Source organism: Lepidochelys kempii, chromosome 2 (genome assembly GCF_965140285.1).
Source record: "Lepidochelys kempii isolate rLepKem1 chromosome 2, rLepKem1.hap1, whole genome shotgun sequence".
In the NCBI taxonomy this organism is placed as follows: Eukaryota; Metazoa; Chordata; order Testudines; family Cheloniidae; genus Lepidochelys; species Lepidochelys kempii.
In genome coordinates this window covers 121,042,051-121,059,868 of record NC_136381.1, presented here as the reverse complement: position 1 = coordinate 121,059,868, position 17,818 = coordinate 121,042,051, and the positions used below count along the sequence as shown (strand labels likewise).

Below are 17,818 nucleotides of genomic sequence, written 5' to 3'. Positions count from 1 at the left end.
GGTTCAGCCACCACTACCCCAGCCGTGTTGTTTGACTCCTTCAATGGAGATACAGGCAATACGGAAGCAGGTTTTGGGGACGAAGAAGATGAGGAGGAGGAGGAGGTTGTAGATAGCTCACAGCAAGCAAGCGGAGAAGCTGGTTTTCCCGACAGCCAGGAACTGTTTCTCACCCTAGACCTGGAGCCAGTACCCCCTGAACCCACCCAAGGCTGCCTCCTGGACCCAGCAGGCGGAGAAGGGACCTCTGGTGAGTGTACCTTTTAAAATGCTATACATGGTTTAAAAGCAAGCATGTGAAAGGATTACTTTGCCCTGGCATTTGCGGTTCTCCTAGATGTAGTCCTAAAGCCTTTGCAAAAGGTTTCTGGGGAGGGCAGCCTTATTGCGTCCTTCATGGTAGGACACTTTACCACTCCAGGCCAGTAACACGTACTCGGGAATCACTGTAGAACAAAGCATTGCAGTGTATGTTTGCTGGCATTCAACCAAAATCCGTTCTTTATCTCTCTGTGTTATCCTCAGGAGAGTGAGATATAATTCATGGTCACCTGGTTGAAATAGAGTGCTTTTCTTCAGGGACACTCAAAGGTGCCCGTTCCTGCTGTGCTGTTTGCCTGTGGCTGAACAGAAATGTTCGCTGCTGTTAGCCACAGGGAGGGGGGAAGGTTGAGGGGGCAGTCACGCGGTGGGAGGAGGCAAAATGCGACCTTGTAACGAAAGCACATGTGCTATGTATGTAATGTTAACAGCAAAGTTTACCCTGAAAGAGTGTAGCGACTGTTTTATAAAATGTGTCTTTTTAAATACCGCTGTCCCTTTTTTTTCTCCACCAGCTGCATGTGTTTCAATGATCACAGGATCTTCTCCTTCCCAGAGGCTAGTGAAGCTTAGAAAGAAAAAAAAATGCACTCGCGATGAAATGTTCTCCGAGCTCATGCTGTCCTCCCACACTGACAGAGCACAGACGAATGCGTGGAGGCAAATAATGTCAGAGTGCAGGAAAGCACAAAATGACCGGGAGGAGTAAGTGGCGGGCTGAAGAGAGTAAGTGGCGGGCTGAAGACAGGGCTGAAGCTCAAATGTGGCGGCAGCGTGATGAGAGGAGGCAGGATTCAATGCTGAGGCTGCTGCAGGACCAAACCAGAATGCTCCAGTGTATGGTTGAGCTGCAGCAAAGGCAGCTGGAGCACAGACTGCCACTGCTGCCCCTCTGTAACCAACCGCCCTCCTCCCCAAGTTCCATAACCTCCACACCCAGACGCCCAAGAACGCGGTGGGGGGCCTCCGGCCAATCAGCCACTCCACCACAGAGGATTGCCCAAAAAAAAGAAGGCTGTCATTCAATAAATTTTAAAGTTGTAAACTTTTAAAGTGCTGTGCTTAAAGTGCTGTGTGGCATTTTCCTTCCCTCCTCCACCACCCCTCCTGGGATACCTTGGTAGTCATCTCCCTATTTGTGAGATGAATGAATAACGAATGCATGACTGTGAAGCAGCAATGACTTTATTGCCTCTGCAAGCGGTGATTAAAGGGAGGAGGGGAGGGTGGTTAGCTTACAGGGAAGTAGAGTGAACCAAGGGGTGGGGGGTTTCATCAAGGAGAAACAAACAGAACTTTCACAGCGTAGCCTGGCCAGTCATGAAACTGGTTTTCAAAGCTTCTCTGATGCGTACCGCGCCCTCCTGTGCTCTTCTAACCGCCCTGGTGTCTGGCTGCACGTAACCAGCAGCTAGGCGATTTGCCTCAGCCTCCCACCCCGCCATAAACGTCTCCCCCTTACTCTCACAGATATTGTGGAGCACACAGCAAGCAGTAATAACAGTGGGAATATTGGTTTCGCTGAGGTCTAAGCGAGTCAGTAAACTGCGCCAGCGCGCCTTTAAACGTCCAAATGCACATTCTACCACCATTCTGCACTTGCTCAGCCTGTAGTTGAACAGCTCCTGACTACTGTCCAGGCTGCCTGTGTACGGCTTCATGAGCCATGGCATTAAGGGGTAGGCTGGGTCCCCAAGGATACATATAGGCATTTCAACATCCCCAACAGTTATTTTCTGGTCTGGGAATAAAGTCCCTTCCTGCAGCTTTTGAAACAGACCAGAGTTCCTGAAGATGCGAGCGTCATGCACCTTTCCCGGCCATCCCACATTGATGTTGGTGAAATGTCCCTTGTGATCCACCAGAGCTTGCAGCACTATCGAAAAGTACCCCTTGCGGTTTATGTACTCGGCGGCTTGGTGCTCCGGTGCCAAGATAGGGATATGGGTTCCGTCTATAGCCCCACCACAGTTAGGGAATCCCATTGCAGCAAAGCCATCCACTATGACCTGCACATTTCCCAGGGTCACTACCCTTGATATCAGCAGATCTTTGATTGCGTGAGCTACTTGCATAACAGCAGCCCCCACAGTAGATTTGCCCACTCCAAATTGATTCCCAACTGACCGGTAGCTGTCTGGCGTTGCAAGCTTCCACAGGGCTATCGCCACTCGCTTCTCAACTGTGAGGGCTGCTCTCATCCTGGTATTCATGCGCTTCAGGGCAGGGGAAAGCAAGTCACAAAGTTCCATGAAAGTGCCCTTACGCATGCGAAAGTTTCGCAGCCACTGGGAATCGTCCCAGACCTGCAACACTATGCGGTCCCACCAGTCTGTGCTTGTTTCCCGAGCCCAGAATCGGCGTTCCACAGCATGAACCTGCCCCATTAGTACCATGATGCATGCATTGGCAGGGCCCATGCTTTCAGAGAAATCTGTGTCCATGTCCTGATCACTCACGGGACCGCGCTGATGTCGCCTCCTCGCCCGGTATCGCGTTGCCATGTTCTGGTGCTGCATATACTGCTGGATAATGCGTGTGGTGGTTGATGTGCTCCTAATTGCCAAAATGAGCTCAGCGGCCTCCATGCTTGCCTTGGTATGGCGTCCGCACAGAAAAAAGGCGCGGAACGATTGTCTGCCGTTGCTCTGACGGAGGGAGGGGCGACTGACGACACGGCTTACAGGGTTGGCTTCAGGGAGCTAACGTCAACAAAGGGTGTGCCTGTACATCAAGGAGTATTTCAGGCAGGACTGCACGGAGGGTTCCAATAAGAAATGGTGCACTAAAGTTATCGTTGTTATTGGAACAAGGAGGTTAGCCTGGCCTCTCATTGATACATGGCTAGATTAACCTCGCTGCGCCTTCTCTGTGACTGACTGCAGTGTGATCTAGACAGGGGAGGAGGAAAATGAGTACAAAACAAATCTGGTCTATTTCTTGTTCTGACCCACTCCATCTATCTTTTACATCTTTGGCTGGCAGCAGACGGTGCAGAAGGACTGCATGCCATCCACATCTCATGGCTGCTCGGCAGAAGATGGTACAGTACGACTGCTAGCAGTCCGTATCGCCTGCCCGCTCACCATAAGACGGTTCAATAGGACTGACTGCAGGACTAAAGAGAGTGACCTGCTCAAGTCACTCCAAATTTAGTCCCTGCGCCCATGTCTGCCCAGGCGCTCCTGATCGACCTCACAAAGGCGACCAGGAGCACCTCAGACATGACGATGACGGCTACCAGTCGTACTGTACCGTCTGCTGCCACAAGGCAAGGGGTTGCTGCTACTGTGTAGCAATGCCGTACCGCGTCTGCCAGCATCCAGGAGACATAGGGTGACGGTTACCTGAGCGGGCTCCATGCTTGCCGTGGTATGGCGTCTGCACAGGTAACTCAGGAAAAAAGGCGCGAAATGATTGTCTGCCCTTGCTTTCACGGGGGGAGGGAGGGTGGGAACGGGGGCCTGACGATATGTACCCAGAACCACCCGCGACAATGTTTTAGCCCCATCAGGCATTGGGATATCAATCCAGAATTCCAATGGGCAGCGGAGACTGCGGGAACTGTGGGATAGCTACCCACAGTGCAACGCTCCGGAAGTCGACGCTTGCCTCGGTACTGTGGAAGCGCTCCGCCTAGTTAATGCACTTAATGCACTTAGAGCATTTTCTGTGGGGACACACACACTCGAATATATAAAACCGATTTAAAAAAAACCGACTTCTATAAATTCGACCTAATTTCGTAGTGTAGACATACCCTTAGTCGTCTTTGTGAAAGGACTTTAAATAGTAGTTCTTCTGTTTTCATAGATGTAAGATTATAAAATAACACTGCATTTAAAGAGAACTGGCGTAGGAATATTTTAAGCTATAATATTGTATTTGCTTCAACAACACGGTCACCTTCAACAACTTACTTTCTTATGAGGAACTTTGTTAGGATCATAAGGCAACCTGAATTTGTGCACTAAAATAACTGCTGTGCCTGTGCCTTGTCTGTGTGGTGTTATAACTCAATTCATAAATAGGATTTTCACTGTATTCTGAATAAAAGGAAGCTATCCAGATATCCCAGTGACTTTCTAGCAGGGTTGCCTGTCCCTAAGCGTGTTTCTGACAGATATGATAAACAAGCAGACTTCATTGCTCACTTTGTCTGATCAGCATTTGGACAAGAACCTTGGCAGTTAATGAAACTGATTTTTCTAAACTGCCAAAGGATAACCACCAAGTTTGTTACACAAGGTATTGTGTGGTATCTGCAAATTATAAGAGACATTCTTCAACCTTCTCTGAAAAAACATTTAATCCATTTGCAGTCTATATCCTAGATTTCCCCCCCGCCCCATCCTGCTTGGCTTCTTGCCAGTGGGAATGTCAGTACATGTGCAATCTAAACATTTGATGTTTACAAAAGAGGTGTCTGTGCCATAGGAATATCAAGTTTAAGAGCTAATGTTAACCAAGCTATATTTAATCTAATAAAATATCTTAAACACAGATTTTCTATAGAGAGTTAAGCTTCTTCGTTCGTAAATGTCATTGTTTGTTGTCCTTTTTTTCTTGTGTATGTACTGTCTGAATTGCTGAATACTTTTATTACCTGGAGGTTTTGACACGTCAAATCAGGATTTACCTCAGATAGTCCAGTCCAGGTATTTCATTTATTTTGGATTGCACTATACAGCAGATACTTTAAAGTTTCTGGACTCTTTTTAAAAATGGTTTTGAAGGATATTTACACTGTTGCTCAAAAAAAAAAATCTGATAAAATACGAAGGTACTTGCAGGCACAATAAAAATGCATTGCATACATGGAATTATGGTGAGTGGTGATTTTTTTGAAAAACATATCATTCAGTCCTGTCACAAAGTAAGCATCTTGAAGTGGCCCTATTAAGAAAAGGGAGTGACACAGCAGAACAGTCTTCTTAACTATCTGTGCCCTGTTCTTTCTTGGTTGTTGATTCTTGAGTCCATCATAGGCATATTAAAGACTTTTTGTTTCGGATGTTCTGACCATCAGAAATTAGTTGAGAGGAGGGATTGTCAGTGAAGACCTATCTCAGAGCTTGAAGTGCTAGGGACAGAGGGTGACAGTGCACTCCATTGGCAGCAGAGGGTGTCATTAATGGCAGCATCCCTGTCCCAGTACTCTTTAGCAAATTCTATAGAATATAAAATTGAAATATAGAAGGGCTATAAAGTTCAAACCAAGTGCATTCCTTATTTTATACCAAAATTTCCATGCATACAAAACATAAAAATTAGAGTAAATTTACAGTTTTGCTTCTCCAACACAAACAGAACAAGAATTTTCCTACATTTTGGCTATAAATTTCTCCATAAATAAGGCACCTTTCAAATGATTTTCTGTATGTTATTTTAGAGCAATTAGGTCTCTATGAAAAAACAAAACAATGAAGTTGAAATACTTGATCTTTCCCATGTCACACCTCAGATCTCCCCCGTCGACTTTTGGTCCTGTGCAAATTCAGTTACGAGAACAGTGATCTTTTGTTGGCATGGTGTGAATAATTGCCCTGACAGTCAGCTTGGAAAATATAAATGTTTTGGACCAGATTTAGAAAGTGGCATATACTAGGAACTGAGCGTCAGTGTTGGAAAGCTCACTTAATTCTGGGGAGGAAACTGCAGTGTTGAAAGTGGCTATAATCTCTCCTCTATGCTAGGCACCTGCGGGAGCAATGTTCCTGCTTTCCTCTCCTCTGGGTAAATTTCTGTGGGATGTAAGAGGGAAGGCTGCTGCAGGCAGATATTCTCTATACCTCCCTGCCCCAGGATTGGTGAATCCTTTACCTGTTAAAAATCACATGACAAACATTGTTTTCTTATGGTTTATTTCCCATTGTTATTCCAAAGGAGGAGTCACTGAAGTCTGTCTTGTCTCTATGTAGGGTTTGTGTTGATCTCCATCCAAGGTAAATTTTCTTTCAAACTGTGGCTGGTGTCCAAAACAAAAATTGAAATGTGTCTCAGTCTGGCTGATTTTCTAATATTTCACGGAGGTGTTCCTGTTTCTTTTTGAGGTTTCCATTTCTAAATACAAATTTAAAACAAGACAAAAACAAAAGAGGAGTCAACTGCTAATAATGGTGATAGCTTATTTGTTCATTTAAATATTGGAAGATACTCAGTAGGGTGAATATTTTGTTGTTGGGCTACAGACCTGTCGCATCTTTTTCTGATTCATATCTGTGACCCAGTTTTGTAGTCACTGAAAATGGTATGATCTGGTATATTGCTGTTAGCAGGGGGATGTTCAAAATTACTTGCTGGTATTAGCCCATATACTTGTAGGCGGCCACATGCTAAAAACCACAGCTCATGCTATTTTATGTATATATGAGTGTATATAGCTGTTGTCCATGCTGTACTTACTGTGTGGGTGAATAGAAGACTTCACTTTCTTTTACTATCACTCCAGCACCTTGCACAACGCTAATTCTATCTTTATTTGAAATGGGCCCGGTTTTCTTGCTTTTGGTTAGTATTGTATATTTGGCATGAGTTGTGTAATCTGTTTGGTAGTTAACAATGGGCACTTGTCTCTGAAAACAGGAGATAAGTTTTTGAGTTGAACAAAACAATTATGCTGCTATAGTAAGGATCTCATTGTATTCCTATTACAAGTACCAAGATGAGTTTTTTCTTAATTTTTCTGTGTGTGGGATTTTTCTGTGTACATGTCTTTTTGTGTGAATGCCTTCACATCCAGAAAAGCATTCTAAATGTTTTACCTCCTTTCCCTTCCCAACCATTTTCAATGCCCCCATTTTGTGTTTGTCATTATTATTTTAGCTAGGGAGGGTTGAAAATGAGTGTAGACCCATCATTCATTGCTGCTAATTGATTAACATAGGCTGCTACCAAGGAGCATGAAGCTCTCCCGCCATCAGCTTTGTTGGTGCTCCCAACCCCTGTTTCTCCCAAGGAGAGAGACCGCTATGGGTAGAAAATAACCACTGGTCTCCTGCATGGCAGAGGAAATTACTGTTAAGTCATGGCATAAACCCCAGCTGTAAAGAGTTTATAATTTGTGTTGATTGACCTTGAACAAATTCTCAACCCAGAAGAAATCTTGTATTTGGTGTTGGTCTGATAAAAATCTGAGAACCTTTTAAAAACCATTTGTCTTCAGAGTCCTCATTTTTGCTAAGAAACTTTTCCTTAATATTTCTTTTCACTGGACTTAAATTTTCAAATGTGTCCTCTGCTATTGTCTGCCTACATTTTTGAGTGCACAACTTAACTTGGGGGCCTTCTTTCTTTTCCAAGCTATTGAGCACCAGTAACTCCATTTGACTTTAGTAGGAGGAACATAGAATCATAGAAGGGACCTCGAGAGATTATCTAGTCCAGTCCCCTGCATTCAAGGTAGGAGCAAGTATCCTCTCGACCAGTGCTTCTCAAGCTATCTGATGTGGGGGACTGACCATTTTTTTTCCAATGTGCACACAGACCGGCAGCCAATGGTTCGCAGACAGACACCGGTCCACAGACCACCACTTTGAGTAGCACTGATTTAGACCATCCCTGACCGGTGTTTGTCTAACCTGCTCTTAAAGCTCTCCAATGATAGATATTCCAAAACCTCCCTAGGCAATTTATTCCAGTGCTTACTCACCTTGACAGTTAGGAAGCTTTTCCTAATGTCCAATCTAAACCCCTCCCCCCAGCTACAATTTAAGCACATGTGCTCATCATGCTTGGAAATCACATACTGGATTTTTGGCACTCAAAATCAGCAAATGGTTTTTGAAAATGTAGGTCTTAACATTTATTGCTTGTTGATTTCAATGAGATCAGTGGTATGGGGGAGAACCTCAGATTTTAAGTTTCTACTGTTCAAGGGGTTTATATCTGTTTTGAGAGGTTTACAGCTTTACTATACAGTATTCCATTTATTTTACTGGGACTTAGTTGCAAAGTAAAAATTGGTGCACAGTCAGGTCCATATAAATGGAAATGTTAGGAACAACGTGTAAATTAAGTATGGGAAAGATCCTGGCAAATGAAATAATATGCCAAAGTGTAATGAAAAGAATATGGCACATCCCACTGAAAAAATTGCAGAACTATTAGTTCTCCTAGTCAGAGCAACAGTTCAGCTGGAAGGCTTCAACTGATATTAATGAATTCGGTATGATCAAAGGGAAGATGTTTAAAAAATAAATAGAAGAACATTGCACTAAAATGCTGTATTGTTGTTTAAGTTAAACCCACAAAACACGAAATGTCAGAGCTGAGGCTGCTATTCCAGTCTTCTATTCCTCCAGGCTTTTATTCGCAGCTGCATGGTAACATTGCACAAGTACTAACACCCTAGAGTACATGAGGATAATAGATGAATGAAATCTGAAGCACCTATTTCTGTATTAAAGTACAAGAGGGAAGACGGATAGTTTATCGGGATGTAGACTGAGCTGCATGAAGGCTGAACTGTTATGGGCCAAACACCTGTCCCCGGTCTCTGAGATTTCACTTAGGAGTTAAAAAATGGCATTTGTACCTGCAGTTCAGCTAACTGTATCTAGCTACCTGATTTATGTGCATAAACATGGGTTTTTGACATAAAATTGGATTGCTTACTCTGTTTACATCAGTACCGTTAGGATGGTATGGTAGTTTCTCGTAGAAATTGTGCCTATGACTTGGAGTTGTTTAATTGTAAATAATTGAATACTTCAGTCTAAAGCTTGAAAATCTCTAATATATAGATAATAGTGATATTATGCATAAAGATATATGAAGGTGAGGGAGAGAGAAGGACCACCTTTAGGGGCAAAAGCAAAGGAGAAAAAACTTAATTCACTTTACTGCTTAAATGTCTAACACTATAGTTTAGCAGCAGAACAGTTGTACATTCTAATGTTGCACAGATTAGAAAATGCCATGGTAATTTTGTTTTTCATACAGATACTTGATTTGCAAAAGAGCAAGATCTGAAGTAGAATTAAAATTTTTTTTGGCAGTTTATAATTTTCCCTCCTGGTAATACTTACATAATACTGCAGTTAACCTGTTACAGAAACTTGCAAGAAAGTGAGGGACCTTTTTTGAATATGACATTGGTTTACATTTATATAAGTTCATTGCCTTCATTTTTTTGGTCTGTATAGACAAAAGGACACTTGTTTTCCTAGTCTGACTTGGCTAGAATACAAATTGTCATAATAAAACTACTGTACTTGGAGAGTGGGAGCTTTAACACATCAGGTAAATACTTAGAGTTCACAAGTCTTTTTTTTTCCCCCCCGTATGAAGTCCTTTTTTGAACATTTTAAAGTTTTCCCTCAAATATGGCCTTGAGGACTGTAGACAAAGTGCAGCACTGTTCTGTTTATAGTAGCTACAAAAAATACCTGTTTCCTCCATAAGTCATCAGAAATTATTGGAAGTATGTATTTTTCAGCAGAAATAACATTTTACTGTATTACTTTCAGACTTTTTTGAAAGAGGGTTATTTTGGTAACTTGCAGCTATATGTAACTATATGAGCACTAATTATATATCTTCCTATTGTATTTTCCTTGCAGGAAATTCAGGACTGGTTTCAGAAAAAAGAACAGAGTAAGAAGAGACAAACAAATTTATTTGGGCATAAGCTTTCGTGGGCTAAAGCCCACTTCATCAGATGCATGCAGTGGAAAATATAGTAGACAGACACCCAACAGGCGTAGAGGGCTTGTGGGAGTGGATGGATCATTACACAAAGTAAAAACTATTTCCCCATGCTAATTTTCCCCCTGCTGTTACTCACCACCTTGTCAACTGTCTAAATGGGCCATCCTGATTATCACTACAGAAGTTTTTTTCTCTCCTGCTGATAATAGACCACCTGAATTGATTAGTCTCGTTAGAGTTGGTATGGCAACACCCATTTTTTCATTCTGTGTGTGTGTGTCTTCCTACTGTATTTTCCACTGCATGCATTTGATGAAGTGGGCTTTAGCCCACAAAAGCTTATGGCCAGATAAATTTGTTAGTCTCTAAGGTGCCACAAGTAGTACTTGTTCTTTTTGTTGATAGAGTAACACGGCTGCCACTCTGAAACCAAGCCCAATATATTACAGTATGCAGATAAGGCATCACCTACTAAGCCAAAGCAGTTAAACTTGGTTTTGACCACATCGGGCTAAAGCTAATCTTGATCTGGCTTGTTTGTCCAGGGCCAAACCTTGTTATAACCTTATTAAAAGCAATTTCTTCAACCCAGCCTGTGCTATTAAAATGGTTGCTCTGTTCATGGACATGGGGCATCATACTTCCAGTCTTGATATTGTTCAACAAAATATCAAAATGCATCATACTTCATTAGTGTGCTTTACATTTAAAAATACAGTAATTAAACCAGAGAACTTAAGTGTCTCTAAAACAAAGAAAAGAGCACATCACCAATAAAACATTTTTTTTTTCACATTTGGGATAGTTTCCAAGTAAAGTGAAGCTGTTTTTTGCAGGTGGCTTTTAAGTGCGATAAGTGCTCATGCATATTGCTACAGAAAGATTCACACTGGAAATGAAAGTCCTTTATCTGCAAGAGACATTGGCAAAACAAGCTTTCCAACACTTGACACTGTGTATCCTCTTCTGAACTTTAATGCCCTCCTTTATGAGTATGGTCTTGGGGCTTTTTGGCTTAAAATACTTAAATCTGGTGTCAGTTACAAGATGGCCAGAAGTTCACTAGGACAAAAGTGCAGTGATCTGACAGCAAAGACGGACATCAATAACTTTTGTTTAATCTTCACCTGGATTTTGGTTTGAACAGATCTAGACTAAACGCTCTGTATCTGATTTCCACTTACCAGAAGTGGCTAGTCCCCACATTTGAGTATTAAGAATTAGGATCAGGATTGCCCTATAAATAGTTTAAGTTGGGGGAAGAAAACCCCAGGCCTTACTTAGTTTCTTGCATGAGTCGTCATCTTCGTATTGTTCCACACCACTTCTAGACTAATGCGTGTTAAGAATGGATGGAATGGAATGGCTGGGGGGCATGTGACTCAAAGAAAGCAAAAGCTGAAAACAGACTGAAAAACCAATCTAGTATAGTTATACATTTCCTTAAATATTCCCTTCATTTTTTTCAGTAAATAGAGCTCCCAAATTTTTAGTAATTGTTTGTGGAGTGGAAGGTATCCGCTTTTGTTCAGCCATTTAATATCCTTTGCTCCTCAATCTCATTAAGAAAGATTGAAACTTTACTGTACCTAGAAGTTGTAAACTTATGTCAGTTTAATCACTGTTCTGATTACAGCATTCATTGACAGCTACCACACTGAAATAAAAAGGGGGTGGGTAGCGGGGGGAGGGTAATGAGAAACTCTAGGACTAACTGTGATACTATATCTCAGAGCAGGACCACATCAATCTGCATTGTGTGAGATTACCAGACAGTAAATCAGCTGTGCTGTGTTAAAGCCAGAAACCAGTAGCATTTGCACTTGCTCCCTGTTTCCCACTCATTGTAAAACCATGCCCTATCACTTGATAGACCTGGAAAGGAAGTGCAAAGGAAGTGAATGCCACTGCTGGTTCAGAATGTTCCAGTGTGGTTGGAAAGTTTGAGAAACAGCCCGGGTGAGAAGAACAAGACCTTACTGACAGGGTTCAATCCTGGTTAGGTCTGTTTCACATCAACTTTCTAAATCACAGCACTCCCTTTCTCCCCCTACCCTCCCTCCAAGCCCCTAGGCTCACGCTCTCTCTCTGGGTCTCTGGCACTCTCACCTCTGCCTTTTTTAACAGGTTATGCAGCCAAGGCAGAACATTGAGCACTTTTTTTATTTTTTCATCTTAGGGGAATTAAAAAATGTGTAAATTACAGGTCTGCTTGCTTCTAAAAAACCTCTCATACTTCCCAGGACTTTTCTACTGTAAATTTTATATTGTGAATGCTTTTTCTGTTGAGTCTTATTCTTTGTCCTTTGATTTATGGAACCACAGATTATTCCAACATTTCCGTTGGTGGCATGGCAGATCTGGCTTGTCATGTTCCAAATTAACCAGCATCATAATCTGATTTTTGTCTGACTCTGAGCATTTAAAAGCTGAATGCATGTATATCATGTATATAGTAGGAGAAATTATGTATATGCCAAGAGTCTTTTTATTTTTTCCTCTCTCTCCACACTGGTCTATAAAAGCCTATAAAACAGAATATTTAGGTCACAGAGTCATAAGAAAAGCTGCTGGAGTTCTAAATAAACCACAAAATGTGTCCCTTGTATACCACACCCTGTCATTTTGCATGGATTTATGCACAACTTCAGCATCAATATAGTAAACACTCTCTACTGGCAACCCTGTCATTTTAGAGCCTCCTAGTGCATCTCAAGTTCCAAATTCAGCAACAAGGTTTACTTACTATTTTTCACCCTCCTCCAGGCTGTCATTAAATGAAAGATCAAGTAGCACAATTTGCTGGACTGAAAATGTCTTTAAAAATGGGACTAAATGAATGTATGTGTTCACTTTACTGTAGATAGTGTCTTTGGCCTTACCCTGCAAAGACGTATGCACATTGTAAACTTTGTGTGTGAGTAGTCCCATTTCCTTTAAGGAATCACTACAGCAGGTTAATTGACTTCAGTAGAACAATTTGTATATGTAAAGTTCAATACCCACATACATTTTTGCATGATTGGGGTGTGATTCATTGTCATCTTAAACAAATAATGAATGTGAGAATAACAATAGGAAGAAGGGAAATTTGCAGGGAATGGATGCCCAGTTAATTTTCTATGTGGCTTTTATATTGTTTATAGAGACATTTTTCTATCATTGCAATAATGCCAGATTTAATACATTGATAAGTGTAATACAATGATTTATAATTAGTGGTAATCCTATCAGTGGTGATGAACAAGATGAAATTAACCCTCCCCCCCCCCCCCCCAAAAAAAAAGGCAAAATCAGGAAACCCAGCAACATGCACACCACAAATATAGTTTTTACATTCATGTTTGTACATTGGAATATAGGTCTTGATAAAGGCATTTTGAGAAACCAAACAAATGAAGTAAATAGAATTAAAATAAAAGGCCTAGTCCATGTTCTGTCACAGACATGGAAGCATTAATATTATATGGAATGATCAGTGGTGCTTAAGACAGAAGTCAATTGGTAAAAGAACATGCAGTGTCTGCGGTCAGTATTCTCTCTGATGGCCCCACCGATTTTTTTATTTTTTTCTTCCTCCTCCTGATCTCTGAAATAGTCCAATTCTGATGTACACAGCGAAACACCTCCTTCTCCTCAAGGCATTAAATTGGAGTTCGGTGTAAGGCTTAAGGAGAGGAGGGACAGAAGTTTCTAAGTTACTGCTGATGGGTTATCTTAAACCATACTGCTAGTTAAACTTAAAAATTGGGTGCCCTTTAGTTGTTGTTTTAAATGAAATATATGCTTTGATCCAGTAGATTCAGATTCAAAATATTTTAAAGACCATAGTGAATCTAAATCTTCCATGCCCAGTCACTGTTTCTAACTTTTTCCTATCTCTTTCTTTTCCCAGGATGGCTCGTACTTGGCTGAGTTCCTGCTGGAAAAGGGCTATGAGGTGAGTGACTCAATGACCGACTGCAGGCTGATGGAAACACTTGGATACAGCAACCTCTAGCTTCCTTTGCTGCTGTCCTCCTTTGCGTATGTTTTCCACTCAGCCCTAGATAACAAATCAAAACTCTAGTAAAGAATGTGCAGCCTAGCCTGTAATCTTGCCAGCTTATTGTACTATTTATCATCTAGTGTCCACTGGTGGATTCTCTCTCCTCCTCTGGGTATATCTGCTTTGCATGCTTCCCGCTAACTTAGATAAGCGGCAACTTGTGAAAGCCAAAAGAATTAGGGAATAATTTATGATGTAATGCACCACATTTAAAAAACAACAAAAAAAAAAAAACTACTCCCAGTGAAATAACTTTTAATTTTGAAATTGCACTAAGCAATAAAAACCTTGCTAATCCATGGCAGGCTCATACTGAAAATTTAAATCCGGAGGTTGCTTTCTAATAGGCATTCTGGGTTCTTTATGGAGGTTTAGACTGGAGTGTAGTATTGTGCAGGGTTGGTTTTTTAACTTTCTCAGATTTATGACTTCTGTGCTAAGAATCTGAGCCTTGTTTACTAACCTTGATGCAACCAAATGCGTGAGACTTGTCATTTTGCATCTTTTGTCCTTGAGTTTGGACTCTAATGTAAGCTGTGAAGTGACTTGGACTTTGATAGGCTTAAGTACAAGGAAAATAAATATCTTTTTTTTTTTTTTTGTCACATGCCTATCCCAGGGATTATACAGCAGTAATGTTCTTTTTGATGTCAGCAATGCAAAGGTCACACAGTTACCGTATCCTACGATACACAGGTGTATGCCTGCTCAGTAGTGAAAGGCTGTCCCATAGTCTTAATCATACAACAAAGAGAGAAAAAGAACGCTTATTAACTTGTGGCCCATTCCCTAGTAATGCAGTATTGTTTTATTTTCTCTTCTTTTTTTTTTAATTCAGTCTAATGTTAAGTGTCTAGGGAGACTGGGCTTCCACTACTTTCCTTTGGGAATTATTGCACAGCTTAACAGAACTCCCCATAAGAAAACTTTTTTCTTGATATATGCATCCTAAATTTTTTTCTTCATTTCATCTTGTCACTCCTAGTTAATTCTACCATCTCTACCAACTTGGTGGTTCTTCACCTGTCCTGAGTGTTTATGCATCTTTTACATTCTTTCATAGTACTCTGTTCTTTCTGTCCCTTCTTTTTTGGAGCAACATCTGCTAGGAATAATTCAAATTCTGGGACAAGGAGACCTGTGTAGTTTCTACAATAGTGATTTTCACTGTTGTGTATGTTGGCAGTTAATAGTTTTCTCTGTTTGCTTCCCTTTCCCAAACGGAAAAGAACTCTACACTTTTTTAGTGTAGGCAGCTTCGGCATTCCCTCCTACATTTCTTACAGATAAAATTGTGCAGTCTGGCCCTGTTCACACTGGTACCAGAACTGTGCAGGCTATAACCACATTTAAACATGATTGTTTCCACCAGGTTTTTAGCACACTTCTCTGAGTAGTGTAGAAAGTGGGTTTTTTTTGGTTTTTTTTTTTTGAGACCCCCATTCTAACTTCTTTTTTGAGTGCTGGCCCCATGTGTATTCCACATGTGGGTATGCATGTGCACTATGTGCCCGAGTACAGAAATTCTCACAAACAGTGCCCGTTAGCCTGCATATGTGCAATAGGTCTCCTTATGCTCCTGAGTGAGGGTATAAGAACCAGTGCTGGTTGACGGTTCTCCAGTTCCTTCTTACTGCTGCATGGTCTAGTCGGAATCCTGTGTCCTCTCTTCCTTCAGCTTCTTTCTAGAACTTGTCAATATAATTGTAAATAGTTTTTATTCTGCTTAGTTCATGCATTTTTGTTGCTGGCTTCCTTGCACCCACTTGTAGTCTAAGGCCTTGCTTGTCAATCACCCATGTGTGGAATACAGATAGAGACCAGCACTTGAAGAAATGGAGGTTGCTTACTGTGACTGGAAATTCTTCAAGATGTGTGGTCCCTATCTTCCACTTCCTGCCCTCCATCCCCTCTGCTTCAGATCCTGTTGGATCTGTGGTCAGGGTGTGCATGGGTGCACATGTGTGAGCCAACAGGTACTGCTTGTGAGAATTTCTGGGCTCGGGCATGTGGCACTGATGTGTACCAGCATGTGGAATACAGATAGGGGCCACGCATCTCAAAGAACTTCCATTGAGAGTAAATATCCTTCTTATCTGCATAGGTACTTCATCACAGTATCTGAGTGCTAAATTATCTGTGCTGAAAACTGTCCTACCTAAGTGGTTCATAGTATAGTATTCTGACACCATTTTTGGATGAAAACATCTCTAACCATACAGAAACTGTTAAACTAAAGCTTGTAGGTGGCATATTTCTGATCATCCTATTGTGGGCATGGCTCTTTCTGTATTCTGCGGTGTGATTACAAAGGCAAACTAATTTCCAACACAATTTAATAAATACACTAGTATTAAACACCCATTGAAAGATGTTATTGCTGTCTTTGGGGTTTTTTTTGTTTTTAATCCCATCGTGCATAAACAGAATTGGAGATGCCATATGAAGAAGAAATCTCTTCTGGTAGGACTGAAGTCTTTATCGTCCTGTAGGTCTTAAAAAAAAAAACAAACCTGGTGAAAATGCATATTTTCTTTCTGGCCCTCAGTAACGTTGGCCAAATTGGCCAAACTAATTTTTTAATGTGTCAGGAAAATTAACTTACTATTTATAAGGGGATTTGAAACTGAAACATGTAATGTAAATGGCAATTGTTAATATTCTATCATTGGCTAAAATTTGGTATGCTATATCTATAGTTTTAAACTTTCTAATATTTATTATAACTATTTGGATAATAGTTGCTGTCACCTGACCTATTGTGTCAAAAACAATGTCACCTCATACACATTCAGACAGATAAGCTGATATTTGGTTGTAATGGAAATGGGTTCCCTTCAAGCACATGAATAAGGAAATTTACTTTGATGTTCCAATCTTCGTTCATGATGTTGAAAGTGGAAGGGTGGGGAGAAGTACAATGGCATGAGCTGAAATTAAGGATGGTAGCATTCTTATTTACAGTATAAAGTCCTTTAAAAACATATTTGTTACTGATTCAGGACCTAATAAGCACTTGCACGTGCATACCTTTCAACACATGAATAGTGACATTGACGTCAATGGGCTTGATTACTTGTGTACTTAAACTTTTGCAAGTGCTGAAGTGCTTTATTGGATCTTGGCCTTAATGGCAGTGCCATATATGGCCATGTGGGATACTTGGGTATGATTCCTGGTGCCAGTTTATTGTTAAAGACTTAGAATGCTGTGCAAGCTTGTGCTCGCTGCTCCTTTAGGGCAGGAATTACCTAGAATCTCTCAACTGTAATCACTCTGGCCAATTAAGAAATAGGCATAGATAGGGTGTATAGGGGGTTCCATCCAGTTATTGTCTGTGAAGGGGATATTAGCTGAGATGCAGGGCTTCAAGGATAGGACAGCAATGCATGGGGGAATGCCCTTTGCTTCAGTACATAGAAAATAAAACCAAATGTGTGTTTCTATGGGAGATGCTGGTAGATAATGCTTTAGCATTGTACCAGTGCTTTTCGAAAATACAGATAGGGGTCTCACATATAGCTGATCTTAGACAATTCTAACTTTTACAAGTCTAATGTTCTCAACTGTGATTTAAGCATGCCATTTTTTTATGCATGCTTGTTTTTGGAGTGGTGCTTTCTTGCTTCAGTGTTTCTGGCGTTGTACCAGATTCTCTCCATTCAGATTAATGTAATTCTTCTTTGAGTACTTGCTCATGGTCGTTCTATGTCAGGTGTGTGTGATTGCCACATGCACTGGTGCTGGAAGTTTTTCCCCCAGTGGAATCCAAAGGGGGCTGGTTCTAGCACCCTCTGG

The 17,818-nt window shown here is 41.2% G+C and overlaps 1 protein-coding gene across 2 annotated transcripts in view; it reads left to right on the top strand.

Moving 5' to 3' along the window:
* GMDS (GDP-mannose 4,6-dehydratase) overlaps positions 1 to 17,818 on the top strand; it is a 550,209-nt gene that overhangs the window by 83,694 nt on the left and 448,697 nt on the right. For both annotated transcript variants that reach the window (XM_073332192.2, XM_073332193.2), the window contains exon 2: positions 13,868 to 13,912. In XM_073332192.2, the coding sequence (XP_073188293.1) occupies positions 13,868 to 13,912 (45 nt within the window). The remainder of the gene's footprint in view (positions 1 to 13,867; positions 13,913 to 17,818) is intronic.